Source organism: Asterias amurensis, chromosome 3 (assembly GCF_032118995.1).
Source record: "Asterias amurensis chromosome 3, ASM3211899v1".
NCBI classification, from domain to species: domain Eukaryota; kingdom Metazoa; phylum Echinodermata; class Asteroidea; order Forcipulatida; family Asteriidae; genus Asterias; species Asterias amurensis.
Window position 1 is genome coordinate 15,496,840 of NC_092650.1, and position 20,413 is coordinate 15,517,252.

General features: G+C 38.3%; 1 protein-coding gene across 6 annotated transcripts; it reads left to right on the forward strand.

Annotated features, from left to right (window-relative positions):
* The first annotated feature begins 2,803 nt into the window (after positions 1-2,803).
* Positions 2,804-14,592, forward strand: LOC139935319 (alpha-N-acetylgalactosaminide alpha-2,6-sialyltransferase 6-like). 6 transcript variants are annotated; one of them, XM_071929847.1, is made up of 6 exons: positions 2,809-2,879; positions 3,725-3,773; positions 5,922-6,107; positions 7,419-7,795; positions 11,497-11,604; positions 12,307-14,592. In XM_071929847.1, exons 1-6 carry the CDS (start codon positions 2,821-2,823, stop codon positions 12,545-12,547), a joined length of 1,020 nt encoding a protein of 339 aa, XP_071785948.1. In that variant the 5' UTR covers positions 2,809-2,820; the 3' UTR covers positions 12,548-14,592. The 6 variants fall into 6 exon arrangements, with proteins under 6 accessions (XP_071785951.1, XP_071785948.1, XP_071785953.1 ...); XM_071929848.1 differs by having other exon boundaries at positions 2,842-2,879; positions 3,649-3,773; positions 12,307-14,591; XM_071929850.1 differs by lacking the exon at positions 3,725-3,773 and having other exon boundaries at positions 2,804-2,879; positions 12,307-14,591.
* Positions 14,593-20,413: the final 5,821 nt, after the last annotated feature.

Sequence of the window (20,413 nt, forward strand, 5' to 3'; positions counted from 1 at the left end):
CATTCTCATTCTCATTCTCATTCTCATTCTCATTCTCATTCTCATTCTCATTCTCATTCTCATTCTCATTCTCATTCTCATTCTCATTCTCATTCTCATTCTCATTCTCATTCTCATTCTCATTCTCATTCTCATTCTCATTCTCATTCTCATTCTCATTCTCATTCTCATTCTCATTCTCATTCTCATTCTCATTCTCATTCTCATTCTCATTCTCATTCTCATTCTCATTCTCATTCTCATTCTCATTCTCATTCTCATTCTCATTCTCATTCTCATTCTCATTATCATTATCATTATCATTATCATTATCATTATCATTATCATTATCATTATCATTATCATTATCATTATCATTATCATTATCATTATCATTATCATTATCATTATCATTATCATTATCATTATCATTATCATTATCATTATCATTATCATTATCATTATCATTATCATTATCATTATCATTATCATTATCATTATCATTATCATTATCATTATCATTATCATTATCTCATTATCATTATCATTATTATTATTATTATTATTATTATTATTATTATTATTATTATTATTATTATTATTATTATTATTATTATTATTATTATTATTATTATTATTATTATTATTATTATTATTATTATTATTATTATTATTATTATTATTATTATTATTATTATTATTATTATTATTATTATTATTATTATTATTATTATTATTATTATTATTATTATTATTATTATTATTATTATTATTATTATTATTATTATTATTATTATTATTATTATTATTATTAAGGTCCGTTTCCCTTTTAACTGTTGTGTATTTAAAAAAAAAAATTGCTATGTTTGCTCATGTTTTTAATCCTGCATTTAAATGTTTTTCTTGACTGTACAGTGATTTGAAACAGTGTTAAAGCGCTTTATAAATGCATTTAAGTTAAGTTAAGTCATCTTCTGTGCGTTGCCCTCTTAACGCGTACATGGTGAACCTGGGGTCGATTTCGAAAAGGGTTTAGACTATAGTCCTATGTTCAGTTAGGACGAGTTACTCGTCATAACTTAAGATTATCCAATTCAGTTTTAATATTTCCTAGGACTAGCTTTTACCAGTTAAATCCGTTGTTCTGGGTTATGTACGCATGCTCAGAACTACGTGAACAATGGACATTTACCTGGTAAGTCTGATGCCACCTAGCGTTCCAAAATAATTCCCCCATTGGGGCGTGCCTTGACAAAATGGCCAGGTTTCGGAGAAATAAATCACCCTCGTCCCAAGTTTCAATTTGTTTCAGTGTTAATCTATACTTGCAACCAAGTCTAATATAAAAAGTGAAAACATATTTATTAAAATATATATATAATATGACAAATTGCTCATTTTGTTTGTCTTACTTCCAGAAATGTGTATAGGAGACTTAATACATAGAAACAAATGTTGTCTTTTTCGATAAGCGCCAGTGTCCCAGTGAATTCTGTCTGCCGGAGATTCGGTCTCCCAATTGGAATAACATGGGCTGGATGAGGATGATTCAAAAGAGGGCGCTCTCACAAGTAGTTTGTACACAGTTTGCCATGGGGGACCGCGAATCTCCTGCCACACAAGACTTGCACAGGGTATTGGGGAGAAAAACGCCAAGTCAGACTACGCGCAAACCAATTATTCAGTTCAAGAACAACTCTATAATATTGTAGTCTAAATGGTATATGTACTTTTTCCTAACACAAAAAAACACAATGTCCACAACACAGTTTGAAGATTATGATAGTAGAAATTTAAGCTTCCCTTGAAATTTTACCTACTGAGGTGCTGTAGTTTTTGAGAAATGAGTAAAAGTAATCATTTTCGTCTCAGTTTTAGCATGTAAAAACGTATTAACCAGTTATGCTATGGTTTTGGTATAATATCATAACTGGTTAAGGGGATTTTACATGCTAAAATAATGTTGGTCTCATGAGACCAAAATTATTTCGTGACTTGTTTTACTCGTTTCTCAAAAACTACACAACCTTAGTTAGTAATATTTGAAGGGAAGCTTTCCACTATCATTATCTTCAAACCCTGTAATTTTAATGTAAATCTGTTGACATTTTGTTAACGTAGTTGCCGTTCGCAACACGATACTGTCCGCAACATGCATTACTGGAGAACAGATACCTGTATCACACAAACAGTCAAAACTATAAACGATCCAGATGTGTGGACTTGCTCCAGTCCTTCCGAGTCAGGCTCTAAACAAGTTGATATGGGGAACTCTACCCAAAAATCCCCCTTGCCAGAATGTTTATACTAAATTGAGCCCAGGTTATTTGTACGCTGTGTACGCCAAGGTTCGGTCAAACTCCAAAGGTCATTGTTTGTGAAGCTAATCTATGTAAACAACAATAGTTATAGTGGCTTTCAACATAGCACACAAATCCGTTGTGGCAGGAGACCCTCTCTGTGTGTCCCCTCCCCCCTAGACTTGACTCAAGTCCCAATCCCGTGCCAGCGCCACAGAAAAAACAGGCCCAACCTGTTCTGCCTGCGGGATCGCTGCTGCAATAGCTACATTTTGACGATGGGGGCGCACTTGTTACGTGACTCAGAGCCGTATATTGGTACTTGACTGCTGGCACGTTGTGTTTGGGACCTCACACGAACAAGGGACTTGAATCAAGTCTACCCCCCCCCCCCGGAGTATGTGTGTCCCCCCCCCCCCCAATTAGACAATACAAACTACTGCTGACAGCGGCCCGGTGTTGAGTAATCCACCACCCCCCCCCCCCCAGCCCATGTTAAGTTCCCATTGTGACAGAATCTCTGGTGGACAGTTGCCCATGCATGGGACACCTCACTCATTTACGCCCATGTACAGGCCTCGTGGAGTCCGAATCTAAAAGGTACATTACAGAATTGGTTTTTGCTAACAAAAAGTGGCTGGAACTTCATGTAATCCACCATATATATAAATTGAAAAACCTGTAGAAGTTTGAGATCGATCGGCCATCTTGGTCACGGGTGAACACAGTTTGCATGAGTTTGCATGACTTAGGTTTAAAACGCTCACTGATCGAGCGATAGACTCCAAACGGATTTTTAAAAATTTATTTCTCATCAATATTATAACATTTCAGACAGAACTGTATTTTGATGGATGTTTTCTACTATCATCATCACTGTAGACATTGTAAGTTGTATGTAAATCTGTGGTCTTAGTCGAGTTTATTAAATGAGGCCGGGTTGCCGTAGTTGTCGTTACATCATAAGGTGATCATCACAGTTTTTTGGGGGAGCAATAAACTAGTTATTGCTCCATGGTTTTAGCAATTTCCTCAAACAAGGCCTTGTTTGAGGAAACTGCAAGGGTTCTGCCCATGACAGTCGGTGCCGGAAGTGGTTCGCCCTGCATTCAGGGTTCTCCAACCACCACTGGCAAATTTTTCGTCAGTTCCTTTTAAAACACACATAGAGGCGCTATAATTATAAGAACCTACCTGCAAAAAAAACGGGAAAAAACACACATTTTATAGTTGCGATGGCACTGATGGGCTTTCGTACAATTATGTCTCGTATTATCATAGTTATTTTAATGAACGATTGTCAGCAATATCAATGCCACATCACACACACGGAACTGGAAACATATGTACATGATTCCCTTAATCACAGACACCTAGTCCATCTAGTAACGTAGCTAGTCCAAATTGTTGATGTGAGAGTTTGTCATTATGTTCCTGTGTAAAAGAAAACCAAGAATATCTGCTGGGAGAGCATGCCATAGGACCATGAGACCGGTAAGTGGCTGTTATATTGTAGCATGCTGTAGGATCCTAGTTGGCTCGCACGCCTACAGCAGGCGACGCGTCGCGCGCTGAATGCACAGTTTGTGTATATTTTTTTTATACAGACAGATCTGATATAACCCGAACCTCGTCGTGTGTCCACCATATATATTAGTCTTGGTTCCAAGACCATTGGTGTTGTGCGGTCACACACAACCAACGTTCCGATTATGCACGGCAAAAACTGTCCACGCTTGTAAGGAACGAACGCTAGCGGGCGCTCTGTTTCTCTGCTTTAGATCTCACCATGTCCTGTGCTCACCATGGTGAGATCTAAATCAGAGAAACAGAGCGCCCGCTAGCGTTCGTTCATTACAAGCGTGGACAGTTTTTGCCGTGCATAATCGGAACGTTGGTTGTGTGTGACCGCGCAACACCAATGGTCTTGGGACCAAGACTACATATATATCTCAAAATGGCTTTTACTATGCTGTTGCCGTACGTGATCCCGTCGAAAATCTTCCCAACTTAGGGTTAATCTTAGGAAGGGTTCAGATCCGTATCCAAATACGTTAGGACGCATTGAACCCATCCTAAGTTAGGACGGGTTACTCGTTCTAACTCGAGTTAGGATTAATCCTAGCGTTTCGTGAAATCGGCTGCAGGATAAGTGGTCATAATGCACGGCAGTAGAACGGTTATCAAACGTCAATGTAACAGCCATGGTAGGTTTCCTATGATGCATTTGGTCTACGACAAAGAACAACCCATTATAGTACATAGAAGAGAACAACGAGTCTAAAGACGCCATGGGTGATGCAGGATTCCATTAAATGTGTGTTTTTTGGTTAAAGGCAGTGGACACTATTGCTTATTCTAATACATACTAAAAGCACTAACTGTGTTTCGTATGCATATACTCGTCTTGCTGATATATAAAAGCATTGTACTCTGTACTAGTCTTGCTGTTATTTGCTACTACAGCACTGTGTTTGGTGCTTGTTATATAATTCTATTACTAAAAACACCATATTTGGTACTTAAATCGATTTCATTCTACTACCAAAAGTTGCCTATTCTTGTGTTCGTTTTTGTCTGTACTGTTACTCTACTCTAGACGATGTGACCAGTGACATCATGTTTACTAAAGAGCCACCACGCCTGGACTTCCTGCAGGCAAGATTTGTACACAGCTCAATGGAAGAAAATATAAAGTCTCATATTTTTTAGAGATTGCACTGTCCAATTCTTATTAACTTTTGATACGATGAAACAGGGCACATCTCAAAACTTGTCCAGCTTTTACTTTCGTTACTCTTGGATTTATGTCGAAATTATATGACACAAAATGTCAACTTTCCCATGACCAGTGCAGCATCTTGCCTGCCAGACTAGCTTAAAATGTACAAGGTCACACTTAATGTAAACAAAGTTCACACATGGTCTATAAAAGCACTGTATTCGATAAACTTGTCCTGCTATCATTGTGTTCTGTATGATACTTGTCTTTATTCTATTATTAATAACTCATAGTTGTCCGGGGGTGGATTTCACAAAGGTAGTCCTAACTTAGGACTAGTCCTAAGCAATGCTAAGAGATAGGACTGGTCCTAAGTTAGGACCAGTAACTCATCCTAACTTAGGACTGGTCCTATCTCTTAGCATTGTCCAGGACTAGTCCTAAGTTAGGACTACCTTTGTGAAATCCACCCCAGTGCCATTAAACATTGTATAGCCTAAACAAACACACCAAAAGCTATACAGATAAAACAACACACCCAGAAATGGTACACCACTGCAATGGTGATGAATGAATCACTTAAAGACATTGCCACGTCACAGCCCGAGTTTTTGCTAACTGAGGTTGGAAAACTATGGATGAGCACATCACGAACAGAGAGTTTGTATGAAATATTACATACTTTCAGTATTGACAATGTTGATTTTTTTGGAAATAGTTCAACAAACTATAAGGGATGTTTCAACTCACGAAAAAAATAAAATTGAATTTGCTCACAATTTGTTGTGACACGATTTATTGTTTTGCTTTCATTCGGTCGGCCATGACAACCTGCGCATTTTTTTTAAATAAACAATGGACATTTCTATGGTGGTAATTTTGATTGTATAAATCCATTTTTTTATATATTTTTTTAACAGCTGCTAATGTTGAACCTTAGACAAGCCTTCACACTGACTGTCTTTGTTTCATTCCTCATGCCGTTGTGCTTTGTGATATATCGACACCATAATGGGAGGGTTGACTTTCAACACCAAGCACCAATCTTCACTGGTGCTGTCAATGGATCTATTCGTCACTACAAATCGTTGCTGGGTGATGATCAGGTATAAGGGGATATGGACACCTTTGGTAATTGCCGAAGACCAGTGCTCTCACTTTGTGTAACTCAACATATGCATAGAATAATGTGAACGTTTGTTCGCAGGAGAAAATACTGGAAGAAAAAAAAACACCCTTGTCGCACAAGTTATGTGCTTTCAGATGCCTTGATTTCGAGACCTCAGCTGAGGTCTCTTATTAAATTCAAATTGGCTGGTAACCTGTTTCTGTTAAAAGGTCTAGGTACTTTTTGTAGGACAAAAAACAACCACAGATTCACACTAAACTTACACAATTAGAAGATAGCAGAAAGCTTCCCTGAAAATATTAGTTGCTGAGGTGCTGCAGTTTTTGAGAAATGAGTAAAAACAATGTCATGAACGTAATTTTCGTCTCAGTGATCATGAGACGGACATTATTTTAGCATGCAAATACGTAATTTCATGACATTGTTTTACTCATTTCTCAAAAACTACAGCACCTCAGCAACTAATATTTTATGGTACACTTTCTACCTTCGTTATCTTCAAACGGTGTAAGTTGAATGTAAATCTGTGGACATTGTGTTTGTGTACCCAAATCCTTCAAGCAGTTCCTTTTTTCTAAGCATGTTTTCGTGCTTATCTACAGGCTTTATGAAGTTGGGCCCAGGGTTGGATTTCACAAAAAGTATTATCGATTTTTTTTTAATTGTGGGTGGGTGGGTCAAAAGAAATAACTGCAAAACGAAATTCAATTAAAACAAATTAAAAAATTAATGGAAAAAAATTGGATATTTTTTTTTCATCAACATTTTTATAAGACAGCAGGGGTCGATTTCACAAAGAGTTAGGACTCGTCTTTTCTCGAGTCTCCTAAGTAGGATTAATCTTAAGGTCTGCATGCTACAGTGCAGAGTGGGGACTCTTCCTATAAGACCTAAGATTAATCTGAAGTTAGGAAGAGTTTTGTGAAATCCACGGCAGAACCTCATAATATCAAACTAAATACTGTTGTACAAAGCTTTATGTGCAAGCACGTTTCATCTCTGTTTAAACAATAAATTTGTGGGTTTAATCCACGAACGGCTATTAAAAACTACTGGTTGTAGACCTTTGATCTAAACAAAAGATTTACATCATTTTGAGGTAATACTATTGCAAAAATAGAAAGTTGGGGTGAGTGGGTTGTTCAAAAATATTTTGATTTTTTTTTTTTGAAGTTAGGACCATCTTAGTGAAATCCACCACAGGTCGGCTACGACAATACCATCACGTCGTTCGAGGATTTGGATAAAATAAAAAATAAACTGTTGCCGTTCTTTTCTTCTGTTGCAGCCAGTGACACTCCGATGTTCATCTTGCGCTCTGGTGTCAAGCTCGGGTTACCTCCTGGACAAGGGAGCCGGGCAGGCTATCGAGGGACACCCCTGCGTTATCAGAATGAACTCTGCCCCGGTCAAAGGTTACGAAAAAGACGTCGGTAACCGCACAACGCTACGGGTGATGAACTTCATGGACGGTGTGCGGGCTGATCGATTGCCTCCAGAGGGGAGTCATGTGCTCGTCTGGGGACTTTTCAGAAGGGAGAGATATTTAACAGAAGTGAAAGAAACGGTTAAGAGACTCAGACCAGGGATATCTATCCACGCTCAGACGTACGAAGGAGAGAAGGAGGCTGAGGATTTGTTTAATTCTGAAACACGAACATCGCTGTGAGTCACTCCCCCCCCCCCTCCTCCTCCTCTTCCTCTCGGTTCCTATAGACGATGTGACCTCTGACGTCACACGAAAACCATAACATGATTCGCGCGCATACCGCCGGGCAAAACCTTTGTGTTTTGGCAGCCAGCTAGAAAGTGTATGCAATCTTACTAGTGTTCATGCGTTTTGCACGTACGTAAAACGTTCATTAAGCTCCTGGCTAATAAAAAAGCTCTGCTTTGCAGACTCCGCCCAAAGATCCAGGAAGATCCAACACACTTTGACCATTGACGTCTATAGAGTTTAACAATGAGTCCAGTAGCTGATTGTTCAACTTGTATAAAAGATGTACCTAAAGAATTTAGGTGTCTTTTCAAACGATACCTGGTCTGTCAAATGTAATATAAAAGATGTACCTAAAGGATTTAGGTGTCTTTTCAAACGATACCTGGTCTGTCAAATGTAATATAAAAGATGTACCTAAAGGATTTAGGTGTCTTTTCAAACGATACCTGGTCTGTCAAATGTAATATAGAAGATGTACCTAAAGGATTTAGGTGTCTTTTCAAACGATACCTTGTCTGTCAAATGTATATAAAAGATGTACCTAAAGGATTTAGGTGTCTTTTCAAACGATACCTTGTCTGTACATATATGAGATATAAATGATGTACCTAAAGGATTTAGGTGTCTTTTCAAACGATACCTTGTCTATTAAAATGTAACATAAAAGATGTAACTAAAGGATTGGGAGACACTAGTTTGCAATGATAATGTTGTCTGTAAGGGAACTGTTACTGGTTTTCACCAACAACACTCTGGACACCGCATGGAGGAAGACCTACAAGCAATATGGATCACAATATCATGTTTTGGGATCGGACTCCTAATTAACCGACCCCTCCCCAAAAAAGAACAACTACTATTTTCGCTTAACCTTCCCATTGTTTACAGTAACACTATATCAGAACAATTAGAGATGTGTCTTCTATAGATGATCAAGATAATGGATTGTCTTTAAAACAAACCAGAAACGTGCTAAACAAGTATACTTTATAAATACATGTATAATGCAGCCATTCAACGGGTTCTCCAACGGGGTTTAAAGACTTTGCACCACTGCTGGTGGCTGAATTAGAGTCGTAACGACTGGGGATGTGGGTTTGGGATTGGAATACTCCTTTAGTATAAGAGTATAGTGTTAGCATTGTATTCTCGACGGCATTCCTTACGAACCAAGCGGGTGAAAGAAACGAACAATGAAAAACCGGGGCTCGTTGTGGGATTTATAAGGATGTGGACAGTCGTAGAGGGAGGGGCTTGGGATGGAGTCTTCAAAGCAGACCTTTTTATTGGCCAGGAGCTTAATGGACGTTGTACGTACGTGCAAAACGCATGAACACTACTATGACTACGCAACTCAGTGCCCGGTGAAACATGACGTAGATAGTGTTTTGTCAACAGAGGGCGGTAAACATAGGTCACATCGTCTATAGTCCTGAAATTGTCCCTCTAGCATGCCTTGCCATAACAGACACTGTACACGTTTGGTACTTGTCAACGACCAGTGTTTTCACTTGGTGTATCCCATCGTTAGCATAAAATAACAAGCCTGTGAAAATTTGTGTTCAATCGGCAGTGGCGTAACTAGACATTTTCATTTGGTGGGGCAAGTGGGGACAAAGATTAAATTTGGGGGGGGCCAAAGAAGTGCAAGATTATTATTAAATGTGTTAACTGATATATAGTTGATACACACCAATGCAGTTCTAAAACAGTCTACATAGTCAGCAGGTAACAAAAGATTGCGAAAACAACATCTTAGAGAACTTGTCATTTTGTATAAGATAAAACTTTTTGACTGTATAAAAGGATTAAATTACCAACTGTGGTCACCAAGTACCAACTTAGAGTTGTACACGGCATTCTCAAATAGGCTTTGTGGGTGTGTAAATACCCAAACCATAACAATATTAGGCCAAGCAAAAATAGAAAAATAGAAATGTTTAGCGTCCCCGCCCGCTTCCTTTTTACAGGACACCTCTTTTTGTTTTTTTTTCGAAAAAGGGTTATTTTAAATGATCTCAGCAAAAAAAAAAATCTGAATGTCTTGTCTGAATGCCTTGACCAAACTGTTTCATTAATGTTTTGTGTATTTCAGCAGCAGAAAAAACAGTTGATATTTGACATTCATGGCGGCCATCTTGAAATAAAAAATAAAAAGCCCCTCCTCCTTCCTTTTTTTTTGAGAAACCCAGACACTAAACATGTTTCTTTTTTTTACTCGGCCTTATTGTAACAAGTGTAAGCCATCAAAAAAAAAAAATACAGGATCGAAATTGTGGGTGTTTAATAATCACATTTTAGTTATGAAACGGATATTTAAAATAGGCCTACCTCTCAATTGCACCGCTTGCTTCAAAGGAGAAGAAATGGTCTAAGCAACCTTTTTCGCTGGCCATTGTTTGCTGTTGTAAATTCTCTGTAGTGCATCTGACCATGGAGGTAGAAATTTCTTCCTCCATGATCTGACTTTGTGTTTACGGAGCTATTAGTATTGGTCACCACCACGTATTTAACAGAACTTTGTCACATCCTGCACTCTCTGTAACCGCAAAACCACAACAAACATTTACCGCCAATACGATCGCGCGCGCGTTTCCACGCATTTTTCATGTTATAGTCCACATAGGGCCTACTGGTATGAATAAAAGTTTTCCTTTTTACGACAGCATTTTATGCAGCCTTAAACGATTTATATATAAGCCCTATGTATAAGAATATACTTATCTCTGATTTCATATGGGGGGGCAAGAGGGGGGGCAAGGGTTCTGAGCGGGGGGGCGCCGGCCCCCCCCTGCCCCCCCTCTGGTTACGCCACTGTCAATCGGTCATCGAAGTTGCGAGAAAATGATGAAAGAAGAAACACCCTTGTTCGACACTTTGTGTGCTTTCAGAGAGGAATAAAAGACTTCTATAGCTAGAAGTCTTTTATTATTTTATGGAGAAATTACCTCTTTTTTTCAAAAACTACGTCACTTCAGAGGGAGTCGTTTCCCACAATGTTTTATACTATCAACAGCTCTCCAATGCTCGTTACCAAGTTACCATTTGTCTTGAGTAATTACCAAACGTTTACATTCCCTTTAAAGACACTTAGGGTCGATTTCACAAAAAGTCAACTCGTCCTAAATCCTAGGACTAGTCCTAAAGTTAGGACTAAAGGCCCAAGTTCTTTGTGAAATCGACCCCTCGACACCTTTGGTAAGTGTCAAAGAGTATTCACACTTGGTGCATATCCCAACATATGCATAAAATAACAGTTCTGTGAAAATTTGGACTCGGTGTTGGTCACAAGAATAACAAAAGCAAAAATACACAAAATTGTGCTTAAGCAAAAAAATCCTTGCTTAGTAAAATCAGATTACCGACCAAGACTCCACTCAATTGTTATGCTAAGTGAACAACAGCTAAATACCAGTCACAATAATTGTATATGGCATAACATTTTGGCCAGTAACGTGTAAAATAAGCGAGCTGTTTTCGTGCTTAAGCAAAGCAGCTCTATGAAATTGGTCCCTGGTCATTCCTCGATGCACTGCAAACAAAAACCCACTGGTTACTTTTTGAGCAACTTTGTGTGGTGTTATGTGGCTCATTCACATGTTTGTGTTTCCCGTTAAATATGTTTGTTTTATTCTCAACATTTCAGGCGTACAACCAAATCCTGGTTGTCCACCGGTTGGTTTGCAATGATGGTAGCTATTGATATATGTACAGAAGTTCATGTGTACGGCATGGTATCGTCCAACTACTGTGCGTAAGTACCATAGCAAAATAATTAATGGTAAGATGCACTGGAAACCTTTGGTAATTGTCAAAGACCAGTCTTCTCACTTGGTGTATCTCAACATGCATAAAATAACAATCATGTGAAAACTTGGACTCAATTGGTCGTCGAAGATGCGAGAGAATAATGGGAGGGAAAAAAACCACCCTTGTCGCAAAAGTTGTGTGCTTTCCCATGCTTTGAATTCGAGATCTCAACTGAGGTATCGAATTCAATTCAAATATTTTAGTGCGAAATCACGGGGTTTTTTTTCACAATATTTTTTATACTATCAACAACTAAGTTGTTATGCTAGCAATTAATTTGAGTAATAACCAACCCAGTGCCTTTAAAGGAACATTTCATTATTGGTAAGAACAAAAAATATCGTCTATCATCTCTTGAAATATTTGTGTCTGAAACGTCAATTTTTTGTTTGAAGACTTCAGGCCTAAAGCCTGTTTAATATATGAACAAGATGAATTACCTCTTTCTCAAAAACTACGCAACTTAAGAGGGAGGCGTTTCTTACAACTTATTGCTCATACCAACCACTTTTATGCTTATAACAATTGTTTTGAGTAATTACCAGTAGTGTTCAGTGCCTTTTATAGGCTTTTTAGAATGCTGATAACATGACGGTTTTGTAATGACCGATCACTATATCTGCATCATGTGTCCTTTCTTTAATAGGAGCAAGCCAGAGAAGGATTGCCCGTACTACTATTATAGAACCCCACATGTAAAAGAGTGTTCAACTTACAACGGTGCGGAGAGGAACAAAGGTGGGGGACATCGCTTCATTACGGAGAAAGCCATCTTTGAACGATGGGCCTCTCGATATAACATCGAATTCCACTACCCAAGCTGGACGATAAACAAGGACAAATCTGGTCACCAATTGGATTCACCGTTTGTTCGATTCTTAGCATGAGGGAAATCTCAGATTTTTTATTATTTTCCCAGTCCGCACACAGATAAAATGTCATCGGTAGTCCATTCTGTATCATTTTTTCCGTCTTGAACACAGATGTCAATAAAAGTCTGCTGTTACGACAGATCAGATACAGTAAAGATTTTGTTATTCAAAGTAAAAAACACCATTTATTATTATTATTTTATATATTTTATTATGACTATTTGTTGTTATGATTATTTTGTTTACTACTATTACTATTATTACTTCTTATTTTAATTAAGTTGTGTATTGTGTATTACTACTTTGGTTTTTATTTAGTTCGTCTGGTTGGTGTTTCTGCTCTTGTTTGGTTAAGCGGTTTATAATAACAATCGTTGCAATCGTTTGCGCACGTTCACAAAACAATTTCCAGTGGAACGAGTTGCCGCCACTGTTAGCAAACGTAGGCGGGCGAACCATGTACGAACTTAGGCCGTGTCCGAATTAGCGGCTACAGCTACGGCTACGGCTAGATTTACGCGTCATCATGCGTTGATGTGTATAGGACGTCCTTAGCAACACCCTTAGCAACAGCTGTAGCCATAGCCATAGCCGCAAATTCGGATTCGGCCGTACTTCTAAGGTTTTGGCGGGTGGGTTTTTAAAACGGCGGACAAGTAGACGGTATTATTATCTTGTCATGAACATAATTACACAGTGGTTGATGATGCAGGTTTGAAATAACAAAGTTAATTCGTTGATTAATTATTATGTACGGTGTCGCCATCTTCATTTCAACAGGGCGCCGCCATATTGACATCACGTAGTGCGCACCTATAGAAAACGTTTGCGCAATGCAACAATGTGCGCAAATGGAACGCACTCTTTGGGAACATTTTTATAAAATAATAGCACCCTGACCTAACCATCGTACGATCCTCTCCACCTTCAATGTATTCTAATTCCTAACACTAAAGGCTATACACATACTCCATGGGGCATAATAATTGGATTCGTGGTTTGAATGCGTTTCACTGTTCCCCTTTTTATATTCATCGGCAGCCACCAGTGTATAAAACTGGCCTCAACATGACCCTTACCAAACCTACCGTACACACAAAGGACAATGTGGAATAAAATAACTGGGGCAATTCACAATGAGTGGAAGGGGTGGATGGACTCGGGACTGAAAACTTGCTCCCTATGGTGTAAATGTATGTGTATGTGCCCTCCATCTGCATTTTTTTCTTAAAGGCACTGGATTGGTAATTACTCAAAATAATTGTTAGCGTATCAAACTACTTGGCAACGAGCACTGGAGAGTTGTTGATAGCATACAACAATGTGAGAAACGGCTCCCTCTGGTTAAGTAAACGTAGTAGTTTCTCACTCAATTTTATGCATGTGAAAACGCACACAGTAATGCAACAATGATGTTTTCTTTTAATTATTCTCTTGCAACTTTGATGACCAATTGAGCCCAAATGCTCACAGATTTGTTATCTATGCATGATTATGTTCGGATGCACCAAGTGAGAATACTGGTTTTTTTTTTGACAAATTACCAAAGTAAATGTGTTCAGTAACTTTAAAATACCTACTTGAACAAAAACGGCATTAAAGGGTATATGTCCACAGATTTACATTAAACTTACACAGTTTGAAGATTGTGATAGTAGAAAGCTTCCCTTGAAATTTTACTTGTTGAGGTGCTGCAGTTTTTGAGAAATGAGTAAAGTAATAATTTTCGTCTCAGATTTAGCATGTAAAAACGTATTAACCAGTTATGCTATGGTTTTGGTATAATATCATAACTGGTTAAGGGGATTTTACATGCTAAAATAATTTTGGTCTCATGAGACCAAAATTATTTTGTGACTTGTTTTACTCATTTCTCAAAAACTACACAACCTTAGTTAATAATATTTGAAGGGAAGCTTTCCACTATCATTATCTTCAAGCCCTGTAAGTTTAATGTAAATCTGTGGACATTTTGAAAAAGTACCCGAATCCTTTGCTGAAATTCATTAAAAATGTTTTCTGTAAGAAAATTGAGTTCACACACGAACAGTAATACCGTGTACATTATTTTAAGGCCAAAACTTTAGAAAAAAGGATCGCTCCAAAACATGGACCAATAGAATACTGATTCAGAATTAACAAACAGGTATTGCTCACTCGTTTGTGGAATGACAATGTGAAGTGGAAATATCTCAACAAAATAGAGGTCTCCGGGTGTGATAAATTTGACCAAACAGCTGAACCTAGATGGATGTGGGTGAAATTTGGGCAAGGTTCAAAATACAATAATATAAGAGATTTTTGAGAGACTCAAAAGAAGAATTTTTCAAACAGGTTTATCATACAAAATCATGGCCCAGTAAGGTTTCCTCACTTATCACTGTGGGTCCGAAGTGTCTACAAAATTGTGGTGTACGCAAGTGGATACACTTTTTAAAACGGCAGATTTAAGAAAAGTACTATAATCATATAAGAAAAGTTAAGGGAAAATTGCTGTTGAAACCATAGTTCGGGCTAACTTGGTGGTGAACCATCCCCCTTGCACGAACTTGGCCCATCTCTCCTGTATGCAAGGTGAAGGTCGCCCCCACGAGCGCCATCCCTCTAGGGACCCTCATTTTGAGCCCAGATGGGGTAACCCAGACTTACCCAGGTAGTTTTCCCCCAGGTGGACCCCGGATTATCCCATATATGGAGGAGGGGTCATCTGGGCCTACCCATATGAGACCCATGTGATTATTGGATGAAATAAAATGGGGCCCGAGGTGGCCCATATGGGACTCATGGTTGCCCATAGAACCTATTATTAAAAGGGACCCAAAATGTAACCCATAATGGGTTATCTGATGTAACCCATAATGGGTTATCTGGGCATACCCATATAAACCCCTGACGATTATTGGGTGCGTGATCAACATAATGCTCATAGGGTTAAATATTATTGGACCCATGTTATGATGGCGCAATGGTGTGTGTGCTATCTGAAACCTTATGTGTCGGCCGTGGGATGAATTCACGGTGTGTTTAATTTCAAACGTCCATAATCTGTTGAATGAAATTGCACGTGCGGGTTTTGATTCCCAGCACACAGAAGGCATACATTTTAGCAACATTTTCAGCAAGAAAAACAATGAAAGATCGGTTACGGTGGCCCCGAAGGGACAACAAACATTTTTAACGTTAATACTGACGTCAATATTTCACGTTCTTTTTGCCTCAATTCGCAATTATTCAGTCACATAAATATTCATACGTTTGCAATTGAGACCCCAGAATGTTAATATTTACGTGAGTATTGAGAATTGGGGAAAAAAACCTTGAAAATATTTGACGTAGGCCCTGTATATTTATTTACGTTAATAAGAAAATTCGTTTGATGTCTGGCCCAAAGGCCAACTATATAAACTTATTCATGTAGGTTTTTCATTGTATCTGTAGTCACAAAGGCGACTTCTTAACGTCTCTAAACTAAGTAATATTGTGGGTAATGGTTGTTGAAAAACATGCTTTCTGTGCTACCCTTGTTGACAACAAGAACAAGTGCCATCAAGGCACAAAACCCCTACCGACAAGGTTAATTGCAGAAAATACCAAACGGGGCCAATATAAGGCTCAAGGAGTTCTGTGTTTTTGGATTTCTTGTTCTGTGGGAAAGGTCACTTAGCCATTCATAAAAGTCAATGACTAAGTTCTGCATTAGTGATTGTGGCATTTTGTATAGTCATCTTCAATGGGGCGTCTTTTGTATGTTCCCGACGCCCTTGAACAAAACAAAAAAATTGACTCGCCAGTGTTTTCTCTTCAAACTGTTTAACTGACAGTGTTGTTTTGGTAGTTTTGTAATGGAAATCTGCAATAACAACTTTTCTGCGATTGCTATACTCAATGTAATCAAATCATGTTATTACCAGGTTATGAAATTGAGTTATGACATAAACGCATGGGAGGGCGTATTTTCATCCAATTGTACGTCGGAAATAGGGGAATTTATGGTTGAAACCCGGCTGATAGTCATGGCATATTGTGGATTCCAAGCAATGTGTGCATCTACGTCTTTTCCTTAAATGCCAACTATTGTTTAAGATATATTAGTACTTTCGTTACCCAGTAACTGGCATATTTCTCTTAAGTTCTTTTTTACTATGAGACCTGAGCCACAGCCTAAGTTATGTGGAGTGATTCATTCTAGGATATCAATGAATTTGGACCCATTGGGACAATGCACTTTGTTCTTTCTTTCTTTGTTTCTTTTCCTTAATTATTCTCCTGCAATTTCGGTGACCAATTTAGTCAAAATTTTCACAGATTTGTTTTGTTATACTTATGCATACATTGGGATGCACCAATTTTCATTGACAATTACCAAATTTGTTCAGTGCCTTTTAATAGAATTAAATGACGTAACCCCCAGTCTCACGTATTCTTTGAATCGGGGCATAAAAAAAGTGTCATAAGTTCTCTTTGATATTACTGTGAAACAGAAACACGTTCCATAATCAAACAAGTTAGAAAGGTCAACTTGTGAAAAGCTTTTGACACATACTCTCTAACTTACACAACCATAGTGCGAAAGCAGTGCTCCATATAGTTAAAGGCACTGATGGACACTATTAGTAATTACTCAAAAGAATTGTTGGCATAAAAACCGAATCGGCAACAAGCATGGAGAGCTGTTGATAGTATAAAACATTGTGAGAAAGGTTCCCTCTGAAGTGTTACGTAGTTAAGATGTAATTTCTCACGTGTAATTTCTCACTTAAAGGCACTTGACACCTTTGGTATTAATTATTGTCAAAGACAGTATTTGGTGTATCTCAACATTATGCACAAAATAACAAACCTGATACGAATTTGAACTAAATTGGTATAGTTAAGGTTACGAGAGAATAATGAACGAGAACACGCCCTTGTTGCATTACTTTGTGTGTGCTTTCAGATGCATAATAACAGTCTTTTATTATTTCTGTGAAAAATTACCTCTTTCTCAATAACTACGTTACTTTATAGAGGGAGCTGTTTCTCGCAAAATGCTTATTATACTGTCCCAGCTTTCCATTGCTTGTTTACGAAGTAACGTGTTGTGTTCACAATAATATTTTGAGTAATTACCAAAAGTGTCCATGCCTTTAAACACTTTAACCATCTGGGGACGATCTTTGGGAGAAACCTGGTCATGGTCTGGTTCAATCAAAAGTACCTGAATTCATTCAACCCGTGCCTGGCATTGTCGGGTGTGAGTTGACTATTTACTAGCCTGTTGACAGTATTGTTATAAGCCCTCTTTCATAGTCAGTCATCCATGCTTCCCCTTTGTTATTGATCTCAGTAAAGACATTCTTGTTGAGGTTATTTTTTCTTATAATGTGTTAGCCCCCCCCCCCCCCACCACCCCCTCGAGGGTGTTGTAACTACATTATCTGCGCCTTAAGAAATATAGGAGTGGAATTTGGTCTTTGAGGTCTGGTTTGATCAAAGTGTGAACAATTAATATGTAGAGTTTTTCAGCTTGGTACGTTTTTTAACACACTGTTTATAATGCGAGGCTGACAAATTCACTGTTAGATTTGAGAAAATCATTGCAAAGACTAGTTTTGAGACAATATAAAATAAGCTGTTGCAAACTGCTTACCAACCGACTTCGAGAAAGACTCTGCCTGGGTCGAAACGTCAGGCAATTAACTATTTTTTTGCAAAGATTATAAAGCGTATAAAGTTTGTATAGCCAACATCAACCCGTCTACAATGTCCATAATCACCTTTCACCTACATGCATTTAACACGCAGTCGAGTCCTACACCAATACATGCAAGCAGACCGAAAGTAAGCTTTCCAAATCTGTGTTTTGATTGGTCCGATGTGAAGTTGGTCAGCTGCACCCACATCACATCGGACCAATCAAAACACAAGTATGGAAAGCTTACGTCACTACACGTTTATCCAATGAGATCATTGTACCCAATTGAAATCACTGCTTTTGAAAGACTGGCTGGAACCTTTCATTTTCGTAGCGGGTAAAGACAGGGGACCAGTCTAGTCCAATACCACTTCCCTTGTCCAGATTTAGGAGGACATGTAGAGCTTGGTTTCAAAACGAAAAATGGCTGTGCCAAAAGATACGTGCACAAAACACACAGTTCTACCTTGCTTTCTGGTTCTATTCAACTTGAAGTCGTTAGCGCTGCCTGTTACTAACACACATTCTGTCGTTCATGCAATAGTCACAGTGCGATTATACATTCATGCAACGGTCGTAGGTAGCGCCCGCAAGGTCCGTCAGAAGCTGCAGCTCTACCACACATACTGGGATCGAGGATGTGTGTATCCCCGTGACTACACCGGTTATTACAATCACCGACTTGATTTCAAGACTTTAGGCATAATGGTTCTATGAACTCCACGTTTTGTTTTTGTTTTTTTCCTATGTGCGTCTGTCTGCAGATATCGCGCAAAAATTACCAATCAATGGTACAATCGGACAGTCCCTCTTCAAACAACTTTTTTCTAAGTAAAAAATTTCAACAATTCAGATAGCTAAGCACAAATAATGCTTGCTGGTCAGGTTAGGGTTACCAGGCGAATTACCGTACAAGTAGGATCAGTGGCTAGTTTCCTGCTTAGATGCTCAGCAGAATATTTTAAGTAACTTCAGTCAGCAGCTTTAGGAAATCGCCTATTTTCATAAGCATATATACTGATGTTTTGTTATCTTCATTTTAAGGTTCATCCTGGTTGACATAACTGTGGCCCTTTTCTTGGAATCCACGGCTTCAGCTCCAGATTCGGCTTAGGCTAGCTTGGTCCCGCGGTTGTTTTAACAATCGCGCGTGCTTTGCGTAAGTGCTCAGGGCTTCAGACGAGAGAACGGAGCCTGAAGCAGAATGGAAAGCCAAAGTCGTGGTTTTCGAAAAGGGTCATAGAAAATCGGCAAATAACTCTTATGGTATAATTAATTTCGCCCGGTCCCAGGTTGGGCAGAGCGTGAATGGAGTCTCCAGTGAATTCAACGTAATGAACAATGCACTTTTTTGGGCTCCGGTCAACCAATAAAATTTGACCTTTATATGAGACCGGAATTGGCAAACTGGGAGGGGTGTTACAAAAGCACACCAACCTGAGTTCACTTTGAACCTCGCTCACCTAATAAATTGTGATTTTTTTTCCATTTAAATAACAGGGTGGCACAAACGTGAATTCGCTTGAAACTTCGCTTACTATTATGTATCTGTATTGTTTTCATTTAAATGTATTAACAGAGTGGCTCAAACCTGAAATCACTTTGAACTTCGTTTACCAATAAATAATGTGCGATTTGTATATGGCACAAACCAGAATTCCCTTTGAACTTCGCTTATACTTAGAACTGTGTGATTTTTTTATTTTTTTATTTAAATGTATGAACTTGGTGCCACAAACCTATACACTCACTTTTAACTTTGCTTACCCAAAAAATTGTGTGAATTCTGTTTTCATTTAAGTGTATTAACAGGGTGGCTATAACCTGAAATCACTTTGAACTTCGTTTACCTTATAAATTGTGTGATTTTTTTTCTTCATTTAAATGAATTAACAGGGTGGCACAAACCTAAAATCACTTTGAACTTCGTTTACCAATAAATTGTGTGTATTGTTTTCATTAAAATGTAATAACAGGGGAACTTCGTTTACGTAATCAAATATGTAAACTGTTTTCATTTAAATGTATTAACAGGGTGACACAAACCTGAAATCACTCTGAACTCATAAATTGTGTGTGTTGTTTTCATTGTGTTGTTTGCAGACATCATAGTTTTGTTGTGGTAATATTATTCATGAAGTAACAAACCTGTGAAAGTTTGGGGCCTTGGTCTCGTGAGTCAGGAGCAAATAGTGCAAGACCAAGCA

Coding starts and splice junctions, on each gene's coding strand:
- LOC139935319 (XM_071929847.1), top strand. CDS start 2,821: ATGGGACACCTCACTCATTTACGCCCATGTACAGGCCTCGTGGAGTCC. Junction 3,774..5,921: donor GCCATAGGACCATGAGACCG/GTAAGTGGCTGT, acceptor TTTTTTTAACAG/CTGCTAATGTTGAACCTTAG. Junction 11,605..12,306: donor GTATCGTCCAACTACTGTGC/GTAAGTACCATA, acceptor TTTCTTTAATAG/GAGCAAGCCAGAGAAGGATT.